General features: G+C 52.6%; 1 protein-coding gene across 5 annotated transcripts in view; it reads right to left on the bottom strand.

The window, feature by feature from the left end:
• Positions 1-22,973, bottom strand: part of IGF2BP1 (insulin like growth factor 2 mRNA binding protein 1) — a 35,488-nt gene that overhangs the window by 734 nt on the left and 11,781 nt on the right. For 2 of the 5 annotated variants that reach the window (XM_037149947.2, XM_037149946.2), the window contains exons 3-14: positions 11,378-11,426; positions 10,846-10,897; positions 8,304-8,367; positions 6,704-6,985; positions 5,747-5,881; positions 4,975-5,097; positions 4,138-4,273; positions 3,088-3,210; positions 2,596-2,712; positions 1,743-1,817; positions 821-952; positions 460-573 (exon numbers count right to left, since the gene is read on the bottom strand). In XM_037149947.2, the coding sequence (XP_037005842.1) occupies positions 460-573; positions 821-952; positions 1,743-1,817; positions 2,596-2,712; positions 3,088-3,210; positions 4,138-4,273; positions 4,975-5,097; positions 5,747-5,881; positions 6,704-6,985; positions 8,304-8,367; positions 10,846-10,897; positions 11,378-11,426 (1,402 nt within the window). Of the gene's footprint in view, positions 1-459; positions 574-820; positions 953-1,742; positions 1,818-2,595; positions 2,716-3,087; positions 3,211-4,029; positions 4,274-4,974; positions 5,098-5,746; positions 5,882-6,703; positions 6,986-8,303; positions 8,368-10,845; positions 10,898-11,377; positions 11,427-22,973 lie in introns of all 5 variants that reach the window. The other 3 variants (XM_037149945.2, XM_053656809.1, XM_037149948.2) reach the window with 3 other exon arrangements.

Below are 22,973 nucleotides of genomic sequence, written 5' to 3'. Positions count from 1 at the left end.
TGCTGGACATGGACCAACCACTGTGAATGGGCCAAGTGCTGAAGGGTCAGTAGTTCTACTCTTTCCTTCTTAAAAGCTTTTTCCCTAAGAACAAAGTTTTATAAGGAAAATCCACTACAAAATGTAAAATTCACTTAAAATGTCCCAGAATGTCTCTCTCTCATCTGTGAACAAGACTAGGTGATAAAATTATCCGTTTCTTTTCTTATCCAGTGCCCCCCTCCCAAAAAAAGTTAGGGAAGGTCTACAGTTAACTAACAGGAAAGGTCACTAACAAAGACCGTGTAACACATCGATTTCCCTAGGGAATCTCGGAGGGAGTAACACCTGCACCCGGAGGAGAAGAATGAGCCAGCCCAGAGGCAGGAAGGGCCCCCAGGGCTTGTCAGCCTCTGCTGCCCTGCTGCTCTGACCCCTGGGCTCCTGTCACCCTCCTGTGATGGGGACTGCCCTGTGTACCTGGCTGGCATAGAAATGCCCGATGATCTTAACGATGACCTGGTCGTTCTCATCGGGGGTCTGGTCTCTTGGCACCACCACCTCGGCTGCTGTCAAATTCTGCAACTCGTTCACCTGCAGGTAGGGCAGGTGGAGAAGTGTGAGCTGCCATTAAGAAAGCATGGGTGGGCTTAAAGAGAGGGGCAAGAGGCTGGTGACTAGCAGGTGGAAACTGGGGGGACAGAAGCTGAGTTTGGGGAGCAGAATCAAGGGAACAGACAAACCGGAAGCCTTAAGGTTGGGCGGGGCAGGCCAGAGCAGAGCCACTGACTGGTTTTGGGCACAAAGGTCCAAAACTTTCAAAGTGGCCCTCACAGCTCACCGTTTTGCCGCCTTTGCCAATAACCCGGCCAGCTGCTGACGCTGGTACCCGGATATGGGTTTCCAGCTTCACTTCCTCCTTGGGACCAAAGAAATTCTCCTCCTTGAGTTTTCCATAAATTCTTCCCTGAGCCTGAGAAGAGGAGGCCGTTGTTAATCACCGGGCCATACCCACATGACAAAACAGGAAGCACAGTCCCCAAGCTCCCCACCGATACTGTTAGGGCCCACGACCCCCAACCCCAGCCCCCGGGTGGATCAACCATCCAGGCCAGGTAATATGGAAGGTCAACAGCACTATCCCAACATCAGTGCCCCTTTGGCTTATCGATACAGAGAACCTGGGTGGAGTAACCAAACACATACTTCCTAGAAGAATGCATTCGGTTTGGGAAAACTGGCCATCAACTGGACCCGTGGGAGTCTGGGAAGACTGCATTTACTCAAACAAGGCAGTGGTGCTAGCAATTCAGGTCCGAGCAGCAGCTGAGCTGGCCACTCAGAGAACGGGCTGCTGGACCCTCTACACAGCCTGGAGAGCTGTCCCTGTTCTCCATCCCTGGCGGGCTAAGTTAACCATCAGCTCTTTGGCTGCCTGACCAGAAGTTCGAGAACCCAGGGATACGGTAGAGACACAAAGGATAGAAGGGAATTTGGCATCAAAGGCCTTCCTTAGTAACTGAGGCAGCGCGCCTTGAAGAAGCCTCGGACTTCTCTCCTGCATGCCTGCCGACCTCCCAGAAGTCACAAGGGAAGTGGTGGTCAACAGCAGTGAGGTTCGATGCCAGTTTGAAAGCAGCCTTCCGGCCCTCTATTCTGCAGAGAAGCTTAAAAACCGGACACCATTTTGCACCCCTACCCCACCCCACCCCGAGTCATTTCCAATGTGTCCACAGCTTAGAAAAAACCATAAAGATCAGAACCTTGAATTGGGCCTCTGGGGGTCCAGTGATAATGACCATACGAACTTTGGAGTCCGGAGTTTCAGGAGGAGCAATCTGGAAAGCAAACGCTGGTCACAGGCACGCCCATCCGCCCCGCTCCAGGCCTTGTACCCCTCTGCCCAGCTCCCACTAACGCTTCGAAAGACGCGGGAGGGAAGAAAAAACACCCCGAACCCCAAGGTCATTGCCCCTGCACCAGAACGGATTTGAAGGTCTGAGGGCGTTTGCTTCAGGGACATTACCTAAGCAGGGCCCCCACCCACTGTCCTGGGGGGTCCCACTGGAGTCCTGCCAAGCGGAGGGCAGAGGAGATAACCAATGAGGGGAGGGCAGCCACAGCATGTCCCAAGAAGCAATGACTGCTCCAGCAAAACCGTAAGACCACTGAAACAAGTGGATTTAGACTTGGAAATTGAACAACGCCGTTGTTTCCCTGCGCCAGTCTCCCTCCCTTCTCTACAGGCCAGGCCAGGGAAGGCAAATAAAGATGGCTGCTACCATGTACTGAGCGGTCACTGATGGCCAGGCACTGACTGAGCCAGGGGCTGCAGCTGTACTATAGTCACTGCTATACTGATGAGGAAACTGAGGCTCAGGACCTACAGCCTAGGAACGGGGATGTGAACCCATGTCAGCGTGTGACAGAGGCGAACCTTTCTCCAGACTATAACACTGCCGAGAGCCCAGCTTTGCCCTGTGGGAAGGATTTCTGCCATTCCACAGGACAAAGGCCCCAACACCAGCCAGATGGGGTGCCTGGGAACAAAGGCAGAGGGTGATGGAAGCAGAGCACGCCCACACCGGGGACCCAGGAGAACACGGGGCAGATCACCTTGATGGAGGCGCTGGCAAAGCGGGAGAGCTGTTTGATGTGCTGCCCCTTCTTGCCGATGATGGCGCCCACCGCCTGGGCAGGGATGAACACCTGCACCATCTCCTGCTCCGGAGCCTGCTGCCGGGACAGGGAGAGTCAGACAGGGTGCGTCGTTACCTCGGGGCCAACGGCACAGCCCAGATGCCCCTCCCCACCCCTGCCATGCATCCTCAGGGAGAAAGGGGTGCAGGCACCCAGTGGCCAACCTGGGCTACATCTTCTTGAGCTCTCCCTATGCCCAGCAGGGATAAAGGGAAGAAGCTGGGCAAGAGGAAGAGGAGGAGAAAAGAGGAAGAGTGCTGCCAGCATCCGAGACTGCCCTCCACGAAGCCGAGGTTCTGAGGTGTCACCAAGGGCTGGGAACAATGTAAGAGGAGCAGCCTCAGACCCCTTCCCCCTCCCTCCAAACCCCCAGGCAGGGCGGCCACGGCCAGGCCCACCTGCACCTACCATAAAGGAGCTGTAGGGAGCAGCTCCCGTCACGCTGCTGGGAGGAGGCGGGACTGCACTGGACGAGGCTGGGAAGAGACCCACGGCGGCCAAGTTCAGGCCAGGGATGAGATGAGACTGCAGCTGTGGAAGGAAGGTGAGGAGGGGTCAGCTCATTCTGACAGGGCCTGATGGTCCCTCCTTGTGTGTGTCCCTGGCTGAACCAAGAGGACAAGTCCCCCCAAGAGAGTAGGCCAACAGCAGAAGAACTACACACATTTACCCAAACGCCCTCCTGCCATCTGCTCTTCCCACATGAGTATAATACTTGGGGTGTGCCGCTGTAAGTGACACTGTGTTCTCACTGAACTGAGAACTAGCAATGCCGACCAGAAGAGCCAATGGGCTCTTCTGTCAGAAGTCCATCCTCCGGCCCCGACCAGTGTGGCTCTGCTGGGTGTCATCCTGCAAAGCGAAAGGTCGCTGGGTGCGATTCCTGGTCAGGGCACACACGAGAGGGAACGGATCGACATTGCTCTCTCACATGAGTGTCTCTCCTTCTTCCTCCCTCCTCTGAAAGTAAATTTTAAAATTTTTTTAAAAAGAAAAAAACTGAAGTCCACCCTCTGGTTCACGTCGAGACAGACGCTAAACTCACAGGCCTGCACTGCAACTGGTCTACGTGAGGGGTGGCAGGGACAGGTCTCACCTTTTTGGTCACCTACCCTACATCCTTGGCCCCCTTTAAAAATCAAATGGAAACCATGGACCATCCACGCACTAGAGTACATGTGCGCACGCACACGCACAAATTTTACACATAATTACAGGATGCTCACAGACCTCAAAGCCCAAGATTAAAACTCCCACCCCAAGAATCAAATGAAGAACCCCTACAAATTAAATTTAAAAGCCTTTTCTTCTGTTGAATCAAGGTCCAAAAGCAAAGTGCTCCAAGGCCACATGGTGCTTTGGCACGCCCCCCCCCCCTGGGGACGGCCCGCCCCTGGGGACGGCCCGCGCTGCTGTGGTGCAGGCCCGGAGAAGGGCAGGCAGGTGCCTGGCACTCACACTCATGGCGGCTACATCGTTCTCGTAGGCCTCCCGAACTTTCTTCATGATCTCCTGCTCAGCCCTGCAGCAGTTCTCGATGGCCCCCTTCACGGTGATGGTCCTCTCGGGGTTATAGAGGGTGAGGTCCTGCAGCCTGGGGGTGGCAGAGTGGCGTCACCCTTTCATTCATAGGACAGGACAGGCCCTGGCCCCAGCCGGGACGAGTCCAGTCTCTGCTCCATCTCTGCAAGCTGTGTAACTTTGGCCAAACAGCTCTCTCCCTGGCCTCTGGGTTGTAACCAGGATAGGGTGAGTGAGGTGCAGGGAGAGAACACCCAACTGAAACCCCTCTAAGTGCGAGGAGCCCAATCACAGGCTGTGTGTCACCACAGACAGAATAAGAACGCTCCTTCCCCGTGGTTCAAGGCCATTCATTTTCTGTGCCATTTGGGAACAGAGCAGAACTATGCCCACCAGCCAGTCTCTGATGAAATGAAGATGCACGGAGCTCGGAGAGGAGCTACGCCACCCTCTTAACTTAGGTTCTTCCCAGACAGGCAGGCCACCACAGGTGCTGTCCCCAGAAAAGGACCTAGTTCTGTCCCCTTCTCACAGCCCCGTTCACGTGCTTGAAACCCCAAAGCCCTGGCTCCAAGCTGCAGGCTCTCTGCCCAAGGGGCAGAGGCCTGAGGGGGCAGCGTCCTGACCTCAGCCCCCCAGCCCACACAGTGGGGGCGATGGGAGAACTCCGGCCCCGATGGAAAGGAGGGCAAGGATTAGGACTCAATAATGGAATACGGCCAGCACCAGGCCCCCGGCCCCCCTGCCAAAGAAGGGAACACTGGAGTGCCTTACGAGGAAATGGTGATTTTCGTCTCTGTGTCCTGCTCCACCTTCTTCAGGTTGCGCCCCTCCTTGCCAATGAGACGCCCCACAAAGTTATTATGTGCCAGGATCTTCAGGGGGACCTCATCAGCCCTTTGAGAGACAAGGAAAGCAGTGAGGGGCGAGAGCTCCTAAATGGTGAGTCTCGTGCAGACTCAGCCACCAAGCCAACCCACGGGCGGCTTTCAGGGCAAACTGCAGGTCAAAATGACATTCCAGAAGAGCAGCACTAAAATCGGAAGATTAACAGTTGCTTTGGGAAAGAGAAACAGGGTCGTAGGGACGGGCTGCCGAGATGCACAGAAGTGCTGTGGGCAACGGGTACGTTCATTATGTTAATTGTGGTGACGGTTTTACAGGCACGTGCACATTAAAGACCATGCAACTGTGCACTTTAAAGTAGCCACACGAGAATTCTCTGTAGCTCTAAACACACTAGAATTCTCTGTAGCTCTAAACACATGAGCTGAGTCAGTACGTGCTGGTACGTGAAAACGAAAAGAGCAGCATGTTCACTGTGACCTGTTTATGCTAAAACACATGCGCTCACACACATGCACACGGACACACATGCTTTCAAGTGCATAGAGTTTCTGGAGAGATAAAAGGTGTCACTGTGGGAAAGAGGACTTCCTCTCTGTTTACAACATTTCGTACAATTCTGATTACATCTCCTCTTGCTAATAAAGAGTGTGTCGGACTCGGGGAGGTGGCAATCTCCACATTCCGCGAAAAGCCTTACGTTTTGGTGTCCTTGGCCTCCTTGTGCATGATCTCCAAGATCATCTTACAGGCGGAGGAGCAGCCCTCGGGGGTTGAGTGAACACTGATGGCCTTCTCTGCAGCCCCTGCATTCTCCTTCCTGTGCACGTCTATCCTGAAAACCACAAGGACAAGGACAGTTGGTTGGCTGTTGCTGGGGGGACCAGGTCTTTCTGAGGGTCCCCCGACCTCTCCTAGATCAAAGGCATAGGAGCTGCTCTACTTGGAATAAGGTCAATCAAAGGCAGAATTGGAGAGGGCAGAGGAAAGGGCCAGGAATGTTATGACCAGCCTGTCGCTCTGGATCCTGTCTTAATCAGGAGGTGGCGGTGGGAACGATGGCATCTATCACAGGAATGCAGGGCCAGGGACCAACAGCCCGCAGCTCTCATTTGTGAGTTCTCGGGTTTCCCCCTTCAAACAACTTTAAAAGAAAGGCACACTGTCCCGAGTTAAAAGTAGCTAACGAAGGATAGATTATGACTCAGGACACGACGTGCCCTGCTCGCCCGCAGAGTGCACTGGCCAGCTGTGAAGATGACGGAGAGGGGGCTGCGGTAGAAGGGGAGATGGGACGGACTCCGGCCAGGCTGACCAGCCCCACTGACCCCAGGAAGTGGTGCTGAAACCACAGAGCACCAAAGGATGACCCACTGGCCGAGACTAGGTTTGACTGCCGGGACTTTCGACGAGAAACTCTGGAGCTGTTTTACTAACAACAGTACAGGGCCTGCAGCTGCCACCACACAGTGCACCCGCGCCCACGCCAGCTCCCCTCCTGGTGGGAAGCAGGGACTCCTGAATGGAAAAGAAGGAACGTGCCCCAGGCAAACCTCCCACTGAGGACCCTCGGATGCTTCCAGGAGGCCCCCCCCCCCCCCCGTGCAAACCACGACTCCCTGGCACCCATCTCAATTCCCCCGCAGCCTGGACTCACTTGGACTGGGTCTGCTTTGTGATATTGCGGATGGTGGCGCCCTCCTTGCCAATGATGGCGCCCACATACTGGGTGGGCACCAGGAGCCGCAGCGGGATGTCCACCTGCTGCTGCTTGGCTGGGGCCCCGGCAGCCACCGGCGAGCCCTGTCGGGGCTGACCCCGAGAGCCGAAGCCTCCGCGGCGCCCATTCTCGGGACCCTGTGCGATCTGCTCGTCAGGGATATAGGAGACCTTCAGGGCGTGGTTCTCCAGCTGGTGGCCATTCAGCTTCATGATGGCTCTGCGGACAGAGGGAGGACCCACCGGTCACTGCAACCCATGCCACACACACCAAGCGCTCTCCGTGAGCCAAGCATTCTATGGGGTGACAGCACAGAGCACAGTCCAGAAACGGACTCACCCGCCTGCCCGCCACTCCTACCTCCACCTCAGAGCCCTTCCAGTCTAAAGGGTGTAAAATAGTGAAGGGATGCAAACTACTTACTTCCACTAATCCAGCTTTTCAACTTTAGCCAAAACTACCTATATTATGAGGTATGTGAAAATCACATGTGCCTCATGATAAATGAATAAACACAGTACATAAAAAAAATTCACAAGATTCATCTTTGCAGTTACTGAGCCTGGCACCTATGTTTAAAGAAAGTACATGGGAAAAAAGTTAAGAGCTGGAGACAGATCGACTTGCTTCCCACGTGGAGGCAGGGGGTTAAGCATTTCCGGCATCTGCAAAGTGACTGAGCAGCACTGAGGGGAGGGGCCAAGCCCCGCCCACCCCCAGACCTGTCACCAGTTAGCAACGTGAGCAGGGCAGCTACAGGCAGCAGGGGAGTACCCCAGTGCGCAGGCCTCTGTAAAGCCAGACTAAAAGCCACAGGTTGGCCACTAGGGGCAGTAGTAGCCTCCAGAAAAGTCTGAGCCCAGAAGACATTTAAAATAAAATGGTATCTAATGAAGTGGTGGGATTTTACTGTGGAGCCTAAGTTGGAGGAAACAGAAAGGATAGAGGCAGCAGCATGAAGTAAGAAAGCCATCAATGGTAAAATGTAGGTAGCAAAAGGCCTACAACAGGGTCTACAGAGATATAAATGGGCGAATGTGTAACACGTAGTTACTTTGTCAAGACCAATGGGTGGGAAATGTTCACTGCTCAACCAAAGGGACAAGGAGCGAGGAAGAGGAGGTGTAAGGGGACTGACAGGACCTCCGCAAGCACAAACTGGGCTCCCGGAGGTCACTGCAATAAAATGTCTGCCCCACCACTGCCTATGCTGACTCAACCTTTTAGAAAAACATAGTTCTTCCTCTCTATCACTAGATGGCGCCATCGACACAGCAAAGCCCGAAGTTCTCAGGCCACTAGCTAGCTCCCAAGAGCCAACCTCTTCTCTCCTACAGAGGTTGTCCCACCTTTTGGGGGGGGGGGGGGAGAACTGCCCAGACCACGGGCGCTAGAGTTAGTTCTTTGGGTCCCAACCTTTCAAACCATTTGCCCTCAATCCCAATGTAACGTGTTACTGAACCTGTGAGATCCCTGAACCGACAACCCAGCAACAGCCCACAGAGACCCTCCGAGCCCCCCTTTCCAGCCTACTCACTGCCTGGTCTGCTCCCGGTTGGAGTAGGTGACATTCACCACGGCCGTCTCGCTCTCTGTGTTCACTGGGGGGGCAAGACAGAGACCGGGTTAGAGAGGAGACCCAGAGATGTGACCAGTGCATCCTGAGGGCTGAGGGCCGGTCCTTACATCCTGTGAGGCAGACCACCTGGAGCTTCTGAAATACTTGAATGACAAGGCCAAACAGTTCCCCTTCAAGCCCCCTTTATCAGAACTCCTAGAAAACTTAAGTTCATCTCCTTGCATTTTCCTTCCTATGTCTTCCTTTGACGTCCCTTCCCAGCCCCCATGGGAGCTGGATACACAAAAGGACCTGGTCAAGACATCGGCAGGTCACCTGTGAGAGACAAAGTTACCCCTCAACTAGTTAAACTAGTTAAAAATCAACACGCACTGAGATTAACAATTTATAGAAGTAAACATCCCAAGAAATGGTCCTTAAGGATATGGCTGAAGAGATCTGGGCAACCCAAACCCAGTTTAGGGGCCTGACTGTCCCGAAGAACACGCCAATCGAGCGTGTGCGCAGTATGACGGGGCCAGGCGGTGACAGGAAGGGCTGCTGCGGGGGTCTGGGGCGGTGGGGAAGGAGCATGTCTGCCTGCTCTCCAGGGAAAGGACTTCCCAAGGATTCCAAACACCTGGGCCGTGGAAATGCACTCGTTCAGGGCGTCCTGCACTCAGGGCACCAGCCGGTAACCCCATCAAACCCTTCGTGAGCAGCCCTTTCGTTTTCATTCAATGACCGTACATTCTCTCCTGCAGGAAGAAGGGGTGGGACATCAGAATTTCAGGGCAATCGGGCACATATACTTCTCCTTTTTTAGAAGGTTTTATTTATTTATTTTTAGGGAAGGGAAGGGAGGGAGAGAAACAGCAATGTGTGGTTGCCTCTCACACACTTCATACTGGGGACCTCGCCTGCAACCCAGGCACGTGCCTGGGAATTGAATCGGCAACCCTTTGGTTTGCAGGATGGCAATCAATCCACTGAGCCACACACCAGCCAGGGCTATACCTCTCATTTAAAATAAATAAAATTAGCCTGCTGTATGCAGCACTGTCCTGTGATTTTGGATCTCCTGGGCCTGCTCAACCCCAGGGTGGACGACGGGGACAAAAACCAAGCCTCTAACCCCACCCTGCCAATACAGAGAGAAAGGCACCTGGCCACAGAACCTCAAAGCAGGGCACGCTCTTAACTCCTCTGGCCTTCATCAGTGAAGCTCTCCCACCTCAGAGGTGAGGAAGACTCTGCAAGAATAATCTTCTTGTTAAATGGAAACAGTAGTGAATGAAATGACTAATAAGCCAATTGTAAAAAGTAATAGAAGGAATTTTGTTTAAGAAGCAACATTTGAACAGACTTGAAGACTCTCTGTCTTGCTTGACAACTTGAAAAGTTGCCCATTCTGCTCTCCCAGGAGCAGGTATTGCCTCCAGTGTTAGAGCTCCCTGGTGAGCCCTGGACGACTTAAACCCTCGCTGACTCCCGCCAGGCCTCCCACTGAGGCTAAGCCCCTGCTCAGTCTGTGTGTTCAGCAGGAACTTAGTCATCAGCCTAAGCCCTGAACAGTACTGGGCAATGGCTATCGGTGCGTCCTGGTATTTATGGCGACGAGAGGCAAGCCGTAAGGTCAAAGCAGGAGAGGACCTGTCTGATGGATTCTGCACTTTACATCTTCAGGCAGATGAATATTTTAATGGTTTATGATTTATGGCTCAGCCTTTCCACAAAGAATTTGGAGATGGATATGTAAATCTTGAGTAGGTGATTATTATCTCAGTTTCTCAAAGATCTACAAACTCAAACTGTATCTTTATCTACCTAAGGACCAAGCTCTCTCTCCCTCTCCCTTTCACTCCATTTGATTTTAGTTCATTTCCTATGAAAGTGTGTAACCTTAAACAATGGAGAAGCCTTAGAAATCCTAGCCAATTGTTTGTAGTCTAGAGTTCTGTATCATTTCCTCTGCAGGCCTACTTGGGAAAGACTCTGCCTGCCCATCCAGGTGCAGTACAGCAATAAACCTCCTTCTCTCCTTTGACCAGAGAGAGGGAGCGACATTCAGAGACTGTAACAAAAACAGACCACTGGTAGGTTGTTCTAGCCAACAATAGACTCGAGATGCTTTTAGAGAAAAAGAACCGCACACTTACCCAGGGTAAATGCGCCATTTCCATTCTTAAACTCTTTCTAAAGCCCTGGCAGCTCCAGGAGCACCGTTCCTAGCCTGGGTTGCCCCCCGGGAGCATGGGAACCTCGCGACGAGAGCGATCGGTGCTGTTCAAGTCTCTCACTGGAGGGAGGAGAAACCTGTTCCACGACAAGCAGCCGAGCCAAAGCGGGGACCACTCGCCAGACCCCAGGCCAGCGTAGCTCCCCTACACCACATTCCACCTGTTGTCTCTTTGTACGCCAAGTAGATCTGCTCATGGAAGATGAGGGGGGGCAGATCCCCCAAAGTCCTCCAACACCCACTCCTCTACCACCCCACCCTGCCACCTCTGCCCACTCTTACCTTGTTCACAGTTCTCTACTGTCCCATACTGGGCAAGCAGGCTGTCCAGGACCTAGGAGCACGGCAAGGGGAGGGAGGTTAGTTACTCTGAGCACCATCCCAGGAATATCACAAGGCCAGCCACTGAGCAGACATGGAGCAGCACTGCCTGTTCCGTTTGCCCTTTCTGGGCCACTAATACTGGTGGTGGTCCACCAGGGTCTCTTTGCAAAACATATACTTTAAGCTCAAAGAGGGATTTAGCACCTCTTTATCGGCAGACCTGGGACAACTGGGTCCCTAAATCAACTCCTGCCATCGGTAAGTTTGGGGCTCAGGAACACCCCTCCCACCTTTCACTACCGGGACCAAATTTCAAAGGACTAACACTGGTTAAGGAAGAGAGCCAGCCGACCTCCCCTCAGCACCCCGGGCCTAGCCCCAACCACGCCACCAGTGGGCCTCCCCAGTCTCCTCTGCCAAACGCAGGCTGACTGAGACTCAGGATGCAGTCTCCTCCCGCCACGCCACTAGGAGTCCCCCCATCACTTACTTCCCATCGAAGCTGCGGTGGAATATTTCGGATCTGAATTTTCCGACTCCTGAAATTAGAGCAAACAGGATTAGCGACAGCTCTGAGCACTTTAGGGGGCTGTGACCTGCGATTTTTAATCCTTGTCCAAGTCTTTCCCTACCTTCTCCTCAAACGAGTCTGAGAGGGATGAACTTTGGGAACAGTGCCTCACTTTTAGAGAGCAAAATTTCTATCCATGCTACCAGACAGAAAAACCAAAGTCAGATGCCCTAAGCACGTAACAAAATTCCCTAAATATCCCATCCGCCTTTGCCTCTCTGCTTAGGTTTCTTACTAGAGAAACCAACTCAGTGACCATCAACTACCACCCACTCTGTTTCAGACCCCGGAAATACAAAGCTGTCACTGTAGCTTTGTTCATTCACCCGATACCTGTTTAATTGGTGCCTACCTCATATGCTGGACTTTGGTTCTAGATGCTGAGGACACAGCCATGAACAAAATGGGCCAGGTGCCTGGCCTCAAGCGTCTCCTGTTTATTAGGGGAGACCTGCATGCAAACAAGCAGCGGAGGGAGGACAGCGAGGCAGGGACATGCTTTGTGCAGCTGTGAAGCTAAACCTGGGCTCCACTCACGAGCACTGATCTTTAAAAGATTATTTAATTCCTTTGAGGCTTTGTTTCCTCCTTTGTAAAACAGGGATAATACCTACTGAAGGCGTGGCATATAAGGTAATGTTAGATAATATTATAAAGAGCTTAGCAAAGGGCTTAGAGTAAGTACTTACAGTGTAATAATAGACGAATGTGTGAATAGTAAGGTGGGGTGATTAGCACACACAGAACCCAGCATTCAGACCAGCCCCGTCCCTCCTCCACGTTACCTACACTTTCTCCCTCCCGTCTTTCAAATGCCTCGCAAGGTACTTTCCCCCGAGGAAGCCTTCAGGTTCAAGGATGACTCGCAGGGAAATTGGTTACTGCCCAAATCGATACCCTAATCCCTGGGCTTAAATCGTCTTAATGGACTTATCTGTATCGGTCAATTGTCATTCCAGTCTTTTTCTATCCCCGATCCCAAAAATATTATTAGTTCAGGGACACGGTTCAATGAAACTCCAGTGGTATGAAGAAAAAAACTGGACTAGGAAGCAAGAACGTCCAGTTCTAGCCCTCCAACTGCCCCAGACTGGGTGTTCATCTGACCAAGCCACTTAAGCTTCAGGCCTTAGTATCCCCAAGTTCCTGACAGGCTGGGAGAAAGGAGTATTGAAAACACGGGAGGCCAAGGCAAGGGACGCTAAGCTCTGACTATAAATGTTTCCAACCTGCCTCTGTCCTGGGCCGGCTCACTTAGTTCACCCCTGGGGATCACAAGTGCCTCCAGCTAGAAAGTGGAAATGATAAGACCCATTCAGGGAGGCAAGTCACCATCGAAATATGTTTGGGACACTGCTTCTGGGGACATCGCTTCAGGAGAAGAGAAGGGCGAAGAGAACCTGAGTCTACGGCTCGCAGCTCCAGCTGCTCAGGGATCTGATCTCAGGTCAGACTCCAGCAGGACAGAAGGATAAGGATGAAAACAAGTGCCCCGCCGGGCCCGCTGACCCCGCACCAGGCCACCTTCTTGCACAACTCACTGGCCAGTGGGCAGCCCCGGGCCACCGCCCTTCTGCGGGATTTCCCATTAGACTCTCTTGGTGACCAGTGGACAGAGAAAATGCCGGTCCCCCAACAATACGAGGCAAACTGTTGGGAGAACTGAGGAAGAAATTATTACACCATCAGAAGACTGAGAACACTGTTCCCGGCTTAACGCCAGTGACGGGGGCCACCCAAGCCCACGACACGACCTCCACAGCAAAGGATGAAGCACAGGGGAGTGGGGGCTATCTGCCCCCCCCCAGCAGTAGTTCAGTTTGAACAGCTATCTTTCATGATGGCCCCCTGCAGTGTCATCGAGGGTCAAAGGTCAAAAACACCTTCCTCCTACTTCCAACTCCCAGTTTTAGGGGCTTTCTTTTCAGGGGAGGGGATGGGATGGTGAAATCAAATATCTGCTTGGGATGTTAATCCATATCCTGAAAGCCAGGGCAGTCTGGAATGCCTGGAATGTTCCAGGGGAGGGGAGGAGGGCAGGGCCACCCGACCAAGGCAGGAACAGACATCCTGCAGCCCTCTGCCAGCCCTCAGGGCACACACCCAGTCCTGGGGCGCCTCCGGGCCTGGAAACCGGCTTTCAGCAAAGCCCCCCGACCCTGACAGGACCCCGACAGACACAGAGGTTACGAGGTCTGCCTGTACTTTAAACCCTGAGCCTAGTTTTTACGAAGTATGATGCTACCTAGTTTATTTCAGGCCCGAAGCATGCGGCGAGGTAGGGAACCGCAGGCTTTCCCTGGGGCCCCTGGGTACCTCATCCCACTCACGACACTGCAGCTGGCAGGGGCAGTGTGCTGAGGGCTCAGTGGGAGCCGGGAGAGTCCTGACTGCTTAGGTCTTTGCTCAGTACCTTAGTTTTCTCCTGTGGAAAACGAACAGGTAGGGCTTTTTTAAGAGTTAAAGCAGGATGCCTACCATGCCACGGTGCTCAACCCCTGCCCCAGGCCCCTGGACCTGCAGGCGTCCAGACCAGCAGGGGAAGAGGCAGGAGGAAAGCAGGGCTGACAATGAGATGCCCTGAGTGACAGTAAAATAAGGAGTTCTGCACTGGTGGGAACCCACAGAGCCTGGAATACCCCCCACCCCACCCCCACCCCCGTCAACAACAGGGAACCACTCCAGCACCCAGCTGGGGAACTCCCGCTGGACTTGAGCAGTGCCTGTGCTCTACCTAAACAGGGCGCTGTATTGAGCCCAGCCTGAACCCCCAACATCCATTGTTCAGAAAAAGCAAGAAAGAACCGGAGTTCCAAAACCAGCACCCACCCCCCCAGCCGATAAACCTGTTAAGGGAAAGAAAGAATGAAGACGCTAGCCCTCGGCTAAACGAATGATTGCCCCAGTCTAATTATGTCCCTGGGCGCCAAATCCCTGAATCTGCTGACCTCTGCCTACCCTGACCTGCAGGGAAGCAACTGGGCCCTCGGGCTGCTTCCCAGATACAGAGCAACCACAGGGGACCCAGCTGTCTATTGCAAGAGGCACCAGGGGCCACAGGGACCAAGTGACTATTCTTCTCAAGCCCAGGGCAGATTCCAGAAGAATCCAGAGGAAGACAGCATCCATGCAACCGCATAAGGAGTTAATCAGTAGAAAACGAGGGGATTCAGGAAGTGCAGAAGCTAGGCACCCGGAAGTATGGTTGGGAGTTCTCCCTGGGCCGTTGTCCTTTTCACTCTTTCAGAGAAGCGTAGCTAAAGCAGACTGAATGGGAAGGAAAATAAGTCCATTTGGAAGAGCCTAACATTTGAGGAGTGTACCAGGTGCCAGACTCTGATGCGCAGCGCCTCCTACAAACCTCTTGTTATCCATGGCCCCATTTTACAGGCCAGGGCCCTGAGATTGCAAGGTTAGGTGTCTCTGCCGAGTCACACAGCTGCTAAGTGCCAGAGCCAGGATGTGAACCCTCGGCCTGTCTCCTTTCCAGGTTCTTTGCATTGTCCCTTCTGCTACCTGTTTAGTGGCAAAAAGGACACAGGAGGCCCTGGCTGTGTGGCTCAGTGGATTGAGCATGGGCCTGCGAACCAAAGGGTCGCTGGTTCAATTCCCAGTCAGGACACATACCTGGCTTATGGGCCAGGTCCCTGGTGGGGTGTGCATGAGAGACAACCACACACTGATGTTTCTCTCCCTCTTTTTCCTTCCCTTCTTCTCTCTCTCAAAATAAACAAATAATCTAAAAAAACAAAAGGACAGCCCTGGCTGGTGTGGCTCAGTGGACTGAGCATGGGCCTGCAAACCAAAGTGTCATCAGTTCAATTCCCAGTCAGGGCACATGCCTGGGTTGCAGGCCAGGTCCTCAGTGGGGGGCCACATGAGAGGCAACCACACATTGATGTTTCTCTCTCTCTCTCCCTCCCTTCCACTCTCCCTAAAAATAAACAAATAAAAATCTTAATTTAAAAAAAAAAAAAAAGGACACAGGAGGCCTCTGCCAAAAATATAGTTGTGTTAGGCTTGAGGAGAAATTTAAAATACTCGGATACTCGGAGTTCACACAACATAGTGAACTCTACCCAAGCGAGTACCACTCAAAACACCCCTTAATTCCCTCAGCTAGCAACTGCGTTCCCCTGAGCATTTCCAATTACGTGACAAGTGACTCTCTGAAACTCTTAAGACTAGACATTTGATAATATCGTTAACATTTTTTATAAGCCTCGGTGACTTTTAAAGTTCTTACATTTTAGAAATACATGATGAAATAGTTGCAGATGAAATGGGATGTCTAGGATTTATTTCAAAAATAATCAGCAAACAGGATAAATGAAAACAAATTAGGTATACATTGGTAATTTTCGTTCTTTTTAATTGTCTTTAAAGATTTTATTTTTTTAGATAGGGGAAGGGACGGAGGAAGAGGGAGAGAAATCAGTGTGCGGTTGCCTCTCTCATGCCCCCCACTGGAGACCTGACCTACAACCCCCCCCCCGACCCAGATTCAAACCAACAGCCCTGTGGTTCGCAGGCCAACACTCAGTCAGTCCACTGAGCCACACCAGCCACAATTAAATTGGTAATTTTTAAAACTGGGTGATGGGTACACGAGATTTATTACATTGTCTTCACCGCTTTTTTATGTACAATTTTTTTCTCATAATAAGAGGGTTTTTTTTGGGGGGGGGGTAAGATTATTCTAGCTCAACCGGATTTGAAGTCATTAGAAGTTCCAAATCTGTGGGTATAAGCTAATGAGGTTTTCCTATTGGTATTTTATTACCAAGAATCCAGGCCCTGGTTAGGCAAAAGCTGGGGGCAGGAAGCGTGTGGGCCTGAAGGCCAGTGTGGGAGGAACAGATGCCCAGACGGGGACCCCCCTCACACGGCAACCGGATAGGGTGGGGCAGACTGAAAGCTGCCCCAGGGGCTGTTCTTTTCTCCAAACCTCTGCAAACCTGCTCCTTCCTCTTTCTACCCCAATCCCGGAGGGGAAGGAGGGGAAAGTGCCATCTTCAATCCGGAAGATAGTCTCACTCCTCCCTGAAGGAAGGAGATCCTTCGCACCAGGGTGGGGCAAACCAGCTGGGGGTAGGGAGAAAGGTTTTGGAAATTTTGTTAAATTTGAGGCCCCTATTGAGAGTCAAATCTGCACTTTCATCCCCACAGAGAGCTAGGATTAAACCGGGATCTTCAGATTAGATCCTTCAGCCCCACCCTTCCCCTAGACTGTGATTCTCTCAGCCTTACTGACTACGGGCGTGGCCTTGGGCAATTCAAAGCTTCCACTTTCTGGAAGTCAGTTTCTTACATCTGGGAAACAAGGATAAGAACTAGTCAATTTCACAAGATCTCCAATTCCCTGATCCCTGCCACTTACACTCTTAATTAGAGGGATTTTCTGTGCCCTGATGGTCTGAGTAAGTGGTTCTAACTTTTCTTCTAAGACTGGGTTCCCATTAGAAAATATGATCTCTTTCCACCAATTACAAAAAAAGGCACTAACATTTTGCACACAATTTCAAAATGTCTGGGGCTAATGAAGACTTGGGAATCCACCCATGATAAAGTTAAAACACCCTCCCACAGATCTACACGTTTTACTTCTTCCCCAGTGATGGCCCAGTCTTCAAGCAAACCTCCAGGAGGCCTACAGGCCTGTGGGAAGAGACTAGCCCAGGGCAATCAGAAAACGAGCTGGACTGGAGATGAGGTTGGAGGTTGTAGCTTGGAAGTTGGAAATGAGTGAGCGAACTAAGATGTTTCAAAAGATGTTTCAAACCTGCAGAAACATACCAGGCTCATTTCATTCTAATCACTAGTCGGAAGATTTTTCTCCTGGTGTCTGGACCCCAGCTGCTGGAGGCACCCAGCTGCTGGAGGCACCCGTCCCAGGTTTTCAAGGCACCTACCTCGCACTGGGCCTGCGCTGTCCACACTGTGGTAGCCACCAGTCACATGCAGCTAGTGAGCACTTGAAATGTGGCTGCCGCAACTGAGGAACTGAATTCTGCTTGTGTTGCATTTTAACTGTGTACACAATTTAGCTTTTTCATCTTTAAAGTTTATGAAATCTAAATACAGATCAAATGTTTCCGATGAAAACTTAGCAGTTGAAGGCAGGTGGGCTCCCAGTATACAAATATACACACCGGAATTCCTAACACTCAGTGCTGCCCAAAAGTAAAATATCTCATTGTTTCTTATTGATCCATGTTCAACCAATCTTTCCATTTAATTTTTAAATTAATTTTTGAGTTCACCTTTTACATTAAGTTCACCTTTTTTTCTTTCCTAATGTGGGTATCAGAAAATGTGCACTTACGTGTGTCCCCCCCTCCCTTTGCATTTTCTGTGCATGGCGCTGGGCACCGGGCTGCAGAGCCCAGAGCATCGTAAACGGCACGCCTCCTGCTCGCAGGGAGTTTCTGGTCCAGCAGGGACCCCAGTTTGGTGTGGGATGGGAAAGGGGAATGGACAAAGTTAACTGAGGTGTGGAGGTGGGTCATCCGCTGGATCCCTGCAGAAACCGGCGATCCCACTGATTCCTCAACGAGAGAGTCCCACGCGGCCGACGCAGGAGCAGACGCAACCTCCCAAGAGCTGGCTCCCTTCCCAGTTGTTTTTCCCAACTAGAAGTCACACATAAAAAAAAGTCCTAACGTGCCAACCTCTGCTTTTTCCATAAGATCACCAATGACCTAGTGCTTCCTCCCCACCCTGCCTCCTTCTCCCTACAGCGTGGATAAGTGGAGGAAAAAAAAATAATTGTCCGGGGAAGCTTCTGAAGGGGGCGGACCTGGCACGCTCCAGGCAAGGCAATAGCTGAGAAAGGAGGCGGGGCTGGGGAGGGGAGGAGGAGCTGGCCTGATGCCCAGGGCTCTGTGCCAGGCTGATCCAGAGGCAGGGCAACCAGGCAGGCAGGCTAGCGGATAGGCAGGTGGGTCGCTGGGTTGATGGCAAGGTAGGGGCTGACAGGGAAAACACTGACCTACTGGGAGGTCCGGAACCAGGCAGAGTGTAGGAGAGGCTGGAATGTATCCATGGTCCCATGAACATGTCCTTTAAATGTCTGTGGCACACGCACACTCTCCCACATGTGTGCCAACTCCTGTGCCGATGTTGGGGACCAGCAGGAAGGAAAAGACCAGAGAAGACGACTCTTGGCTGAACCTTATTCCCTCCCATTGGGAAGGCTCATGCGCCACATTTGATATGCTCGTGGTCTACCTGAAGTCAGGAAAGGGGAGAGACCACTGGGCTCCTTACAGGAACAAGGACACACACTCACACACTATCCCAGCACTACGTTCCAGCTGAAGCAAGTTACACTCCTACAATAAGACAGGAGAACTGTAAGCTCCAAACAGTCACTCTCATTTTACAGATGGAGAAACTGAAGCTCAGGAAAAAGGAAAAAGACTCGGCACCTTTGAGGGGGGACCAAACTCAGCTCTCCCCCACCAACTAGCAGTTTATGCTCGTCCCACCAAGCCTCATGGCTTTCCCCCTGACAAGAAGCATTCACACAGCAGCGGCTGCACAGCCCCGATGTCAGCAGCAGGAAAAGTGCCCATATTCTCTATGGCTAAGTGCGTGCCAACTGGCTTTTACTGCATGCGGCTCCAATTTGGGCACAGGATTTAACTTGCAGAAAAGCTAACTACCCTATAACACGGCTGGATGACTGTCAGATTTGTTAGCAGGGTAAAAGAGTACGCTTCAGCCTTAAAAAATTTTATCTAGGTTTGGGACAGGCAAGGAAGCACCGGTGTGGCCCTGAGCGGGAAGGGGCTACCCTGGTGAGAGAGCAAGCAAACCTCAAAGATGAGTATTTTTGCTCAATTCTCTCATCTCGGAAATGCATGGTTTGACAAGAGAACCCACATTTTCTTTCTTGCCCATCTGGGCAGCGCCGGAGGAAGCCAAAACAGAAGCTCTGAGTCAGTGGAGCTCTTTCCAGACAGATTCCAAGTCCGCCGGGCCAACTGTCACCCCCTCCCTCCACTGTGCTCCCTCTGCCTGACTCTCTCACTCTTCTACCTGAGCAGAAGCTGGCTATGTGTGCTCTTCGGTGTGAAGTAGGAAGAAAGAAAATGGGGGGTGGGGGGTGGAGAAGAAACCATCAAAATAAACCTAACGCGTGGAGACAAATGGAAGAGGTGACCAAATGTGAGCAGTGCAACCTTCCAGGTTAAGGCAAGCGATGGGTGGGGTGGGCATTAACCGTTCGATTACCGGCAGTTGCCACTGCTCGACACTTCTTAGGTTGGCAGTGCAAAGTGTTTCTGGAATCTTCCCTGGGGGTGAGAAGGGTTAAGAGGCTCTGAGTGAAGGAAAGGTGGAGGGGGGCTAGAAAGGCCATGTCCTGCCTCACAGGACATGTTGGTTTAGCGCTCACCCTGGCTTTGTGGAGATGTCAGCATCTCTCCAGAGAACTTAAGAACCAAAAGGTCTGGCACTCCCAGGCCCAGTGACCTGGCTGAGGGTGGGGCCTGGAAAATGGAAAAAGGTCCTCTGCTAGGAGGGAAGAGCATGCTGGGAGAACCCAGCTGAAGACAGGGACTGTGAGGTGAAGCTCCCAAAAGCAAGGAAAAGGGAACTAGACCAGCCCCGAGAGAAATCAGTCTGCAATTCACAGTTCTGCACTGAGAAAAAGACTCTGGGATTCAGCCATTGTTGGAATCGAATATTTCCTGGGAAAGGATGAGACTGTATCCCAGAACACACTTTGAAACAATAACGTATCCTGCCCTGGTGCGGTGGCTGAGCTGGTTGGAGTCTCCACCCGACACCAAAAGTTTGCAGGCTGGGTTCCCCAGTTAGGGCGTGCATGGGAGGCAACCAATCCATGCCTCCCCACCCCCTCTATGTCTAAAACCAGTAAATGAACATACCCTCCCTCGGGGAAGGATTTAAAAATAAATAGTAATAATGTATCCTGTCGGTGGAAAGGAGCTCTGCTCGTGTTCCTCCAACACGAGGTTAACAACCTCGAGAGAGACTCATCACATCCACTTCAGCTGCCAAAGACCTGCTGGTGGTCAGAAACTTCAGGAACCGGTGTTTGCTTCTTCCCAGTGAGGTGGTTCTTCATCGGACAGGGACAGCCACCCCCAGTTCCACCCTGGCTTGGGGCCGGAGCATAAAGCCCTCTCTATGGAGGCCTTCCTCTCCCCAGGCCAGGGATCCCGTCCTCCGGGATGCATGGCGCCTTCCACGACGGCTCCCAGCCACCCTCGGCCAGGACCGGGGGGCAAGGTCCGCAGCAGGCCACGGGACCCGAGGTGGCGAGCAAGCTTTCACGGCGGAAAGTGGGCGCAGGCTGGGCAACTGGGGAGAAAGCGGGGCCTGGGAAGGGCGGCAGCAGCTGAAGGCGGGGGAGGGCCGCGGCAGCTGGGGGGAGGAGGGGAGCCCTCATGAACGGGCAATTGAGAAGGTCTGAGCAGCTGAGCGGCCGGGCTGGCGTCGGCCGGCCGGTGCCCCACGTGGGCGGCCCCTTCCCCCAGCCCCGCTCACCTAACCCCGGGAAAGCCGAGCGCTCGCCCTCCCACCCCAGCCGCTGGGTGGGCCCAGTCGGCGGGGCTCCGGGAGGCGGGCAGAGGATGCCCTGGGGGGGGGGGGGGCCTGTGCTGCGGGTCCCCGCGGGTCCGTCTAGAATGTTCTGCCTCCGGAACCCGCTCGGCTCCCCGACTCGCTCTGCGTCGGTCTCGCCCGGCCCAGGGGGCCCTCGGCTACCCGCACAGGGCCCCGAGGGGGAGGGGACGCGCACCGGGGTGGGGGTGGGGACCAGGACTTTGCCCTTTGTCTCTCTCTTCAGAGCCACCAGCCGAAACCCGACCCCATCAGCGAGCCAGGCAACCAGCAAGGGGCAGGCTCCCCCCTCCGGGGTCCTTTAGTAAATCCAGACCCGACCTCCCCGTGGTCAGGGCTGTGACTGAGGTGGTCCTGTGGGGGAGGGGGCTTCCCGCTGCAAACAGGCCTGCAAGCATTTAAGTGGGAACCGGCTGGGGGTAGGGGGCTGTAAGTGGGGCCGCAAAAGCTTGGAGGGGAGAAAATGGCCCGGGAGGCGGCATTCCTTAGAGACCTCGGCTGGGCTGCGGGAGGAGGCAGGACGGGCCCCGAAGGCCCCCCACTGCGAGGGCAGCAACGTCGGCCTGGGAGTGGAGTGGGCTGCGCTGGGGGCACGGAACCACGAGGCCATCCAGGCCTGGAGGGAGAAGACCCTCTACCCTCCTCCCCAAGCGTTCTGGGAAGCTAAAGGAAAGGCACCCCGCGAAGAGTAGGGCATTTGTCTGAGGGTGAGAATCACTTTCTTTGTCTGCCCTTTTGGGGTGTCATCAGTTAGTGATAATCTTGGAACTCACATCTGCACAATACTTAAGAGTTTACAAAGTACTACTTTGCACCACACTCTACTGTGAACTTAGGACAATGACGAGAGGTAGATTTGAGCCTCTAAACCAGCGATTTTCCACCACGAGAATTTTTAAAACATGCAACACCTGACTTATTCATTTAGTCTGGGGCACTGACTCTTTTCCCTTAGATTGTCCAAAAAAAGAAAAAAAAAAACACCTGCCACCACAGCAGCCTGCTGTGAATGAATCAAAATTACACCAATTTTTGGTCGGATAAGCAAAATATATATTTCTTGGTGTGCTACACAATTTTAGTAATTAGTTTATCTGTTCTAGGAGATAAAAACAGTTGAAGGCCCTGGCAGGGTAGCTCAGTTGATGAGAGTGCCAGGGTTGCGGGTTCGATCCCCGGTCAGGACACACAAGAACCAAAGAATGCATAAGTGCCACAACAAATCAGTGTTTCTTTCTCTCCCTCTCTGCCCCACCTTCCTCTCTCTCTCTCTCTCTAAAAATCAATCAATAAAAAATTTAAATGCATTTGAAAAAAAAAACGGTTAAAAATCACTGCTCTAAACAACCAGAGAATTAAGAATGTTTTTATTTCCATTCTGCAGTTAAAAAAAACAGGCTCAGAGGGCTCAAGTGACCAGCCCAAGATGACACCGGCCAGCAAGCGTCACTGCTACACCATGAAGCCTGCTCCTGCCTGTCAAGACAAAAAGGTTGTTGCCCCTCAAAACCACATATGAATTATGACTCCGTAGGAATGTAACAAAGGTCAACTCTTTGTCCCCTTCTGCTAGGAGGAGAGGGGATGGCAGGGGATGCGTCTCAGTCCCTGTCCCCCTCCAATCTCCCATCTTCCCCAGGGTTGAACCCAAAGAAAAAGAAGGGGTAGGGAGTCCCCCAAAGGCTCCAGCCCTGGTGCCTACCAGAAGTGCCAAAGGGCAGAGGTTCATACCACTCAAAATACTTAACCAGCTTATTTTATGGGCATCTGGACAACTGATATGAAACAAGACCCAGGAAAAGATACTGACCCCAGACCCCACAGTTTGCACATCCGGGGAAAGGCAGGGCTGAGATTGACACACCCGAGGGTAACCCATCAAGTCCTTCTCCGTGGGTTATTTCCCTCCAAGAGCAAAATA

This window comes from Artibeus jamaicensis, unplaced genomic scaffold (genome assembly GCF_021234435.1).
Source record: "Artibeus jamaicensis isolate MK-2021 breed Jamaican fruit bat unplaced genomic scaffold, CSHL_Jam_final contig_1998, whole genome shotgun sequence".
NCBI classification, from domain to species: Eukaryota; Metazoa; Chordata; class Mammalia; order Chiroptera; family Phyllostomidae; genus Artibeus; species Artibeus jamaicensis.
The sequence above is the reverse complement of the archived record's forward strand: the minus strand, read 5'-3'. Positions and strand labels throughout refer to the sequence as shown.